The 1,893-nt window shown below is 61.0% G+C and overlaps 1 protein-coding gene across 1 annotated transcript; it reads right to left on the reverse strand.

Annotated features, from left to right (window-relative positions):
* Positions 1–37: 37 nt before the first annotated feature.
* LOC113942315 (zinc finger protein 239-like) lies at positions 38–1,888 on the reverse strand (the record flags this gene model as incomplete). Its single annotated transcript, XM_027633447.1, has 2 exons — positions 38–79; positions 1,223–1,888. Coding segments are annotated over 2 exons (708 nt in total), but the record flags the coding sequence as incomplete, so codon positions are not given.
* Positions 1,889–1,893: the final 5 nt, after the last annotated feature.

Here is a 1,893-nt window from a genome sequence, read left to right on the forward strand (position 1 = left end):
CTGCCTGGGGGGCCCAAGGCATCTTCCTCTTCCTCGCAGTCTTTTCCACCATCCCCCCAAGCTTTGGGAAGGACAAGTCCTGATGGGGGGAAAACAAGGGCTGAGTGCGTTGGCTTGGGGGTTCCTCCTGCCCAAGTCCATCTCTAGAACTCACTGGGCATCCTATGTCCATAAAAACCTCCAAAACACCAAGATTCAGCCCAGAAAAACCCAAACCACCAAGATTCAAGCAATAAAGCCCTCAGAAATAGCAAGAAGTCCACCACCTTCCAAAAGCTGAAATTCAGCCAAACAATACTCCAAAATATGAGCATTACCCAAAAAATATCTCCCAGGAGTTCCCTCTCTCTGGTCTCTCCCCTCTGGGGTTCGGAGGGTCTCCCCTGTCTGTCATGCTGGGGGTCCCACTTAGGGATTCTGGGAGTGTTTGGGGTCCCAAGGGTTCCTTCTCCTGTGACTCTCGCCTTTGGATGCCGCATTCCCAGACATTCCCCCTTTCCATGTTCTCCACTCTGTTTTCTCAGGGATCCCAGGGGTCCCCACTGTCCAGGTTTGACCTTCTCTGCGCCCCCCGTTTCAGGCTCCCGGGGTTCTCGGGCTCCTTCCTCTCCGTGCTCCCCCCTCCAGGTTGGCAGGGGTCCCCCAGTTCCGGTATCACCCCGCTCCGCCCTCCACACTCAGCAGTTCCAGGGCTCCACACCCACACCCGGCACTCCCAGGGGGCCCCAAACCCGCTGCATCCCCCCCACCGGCACCAGGTCGACAATGGAGCTGGTGGGGCCTGACCCAGCAACACCAACCCCCACCGTGGGGGGGACCCACATCCCCCTGCCCATTGCTGGGGCTCTGCCGCCAACCCAGCCTGGCACCCCCAAAAACACCTCCTGCCCACCCCCAAGAGCACAGCCCTGCACAGGGGCTGGCTGTGCCCAAGGCAACCAAACAGCCCCACAGGCCGGGGGACACCAGAGGTGGCCCCAGGGCAATGAGAGCAGGGAGCGGATCGGGCCCCCTGACGTGGGCGGACTCTGGGTTCAGCCTGACCAGGGGCAATTTGGCACCAACAGCATGGCCCTGACCACTGGCTCAGCACAGGGGGTCCGAGCTCCCCCCTCTCTCCAGCCTCCACCGCTCTCCAAGGATCAAGTCATGGGGACAACATGGCACTCCCACTGCACATCCACTCCCACTCTCCCTCGTCCCCCTAGCCCCCCTCTCCCACCGCTTTCCCGGGCTGTTCTCCAGTGTGGATGTGCTTGTGCTGGATCAGGTTAGAGCTTCGGCTAAAGCTCTTCCCACACTCCCCACACTTGTAGGGCCTCTCCCCACTGTGGATGCGCTGGTGGGTGACGAGGTTGGAGTTCCGCTTGAATCCCTTCCCGCAGTCGGTGCAGCGGAAGGGCCTCTCATCAGTGTGTGTCTGCTCATGCAGGAGGAGATTTGAGCTGGTTCGAAACCTCTTCCCACATTCCCCACACGTGTAGGGCCGTTCTCCAGTGTGGATGCGACGGTGGGTGCAGAGATTGGAGCTACGGCTGAAGCTCTTCCCACACTCCCCACATGTGTAGGGCCGTTCCCCAGTGTGGATGTGCTGGTGTCTGAGCAGGTTGGTGCTGTTCCTGAAGCTCTTCCCACATTCCAAACACTTGAAGGGTTTCCCCCTGCTGGGAGGCTGCTCCGGGACCACCAGGTCAGAGCTCCCCCTCAAGCTCCGGCCGCCTTCCCGGCACAACCTGGGTCTTTCCTCCTCAGAGCACCCTGGGCTGGCTTTGGAGCCCCTCCTGCGGGGGGATCTCCAGCCCTTTTCCTCCCCGCTGCCTTCCTGCGCCGTGGAGCCCTTCAAAATGGCCTCTCCCACCAGGGTCTCACGGGGGGATTTGTCCTCCGGGCTCT

The sequence above is a fragment of the Corapipo altera genome, unplaced genomic scaffold (genome assembly GCF_003945725.1).
Source record: "Corapipo altera isolate COAL_440 unplaced genomic scaffold, ASM394572v1 57853, whole genome shotgun sequence".
Taxonomy (NCBI): Eukaryota; Metazoa; Chordata; class Aves; order Passeriformes; family Pipridae; genus Corapipo; species Corapipo altera.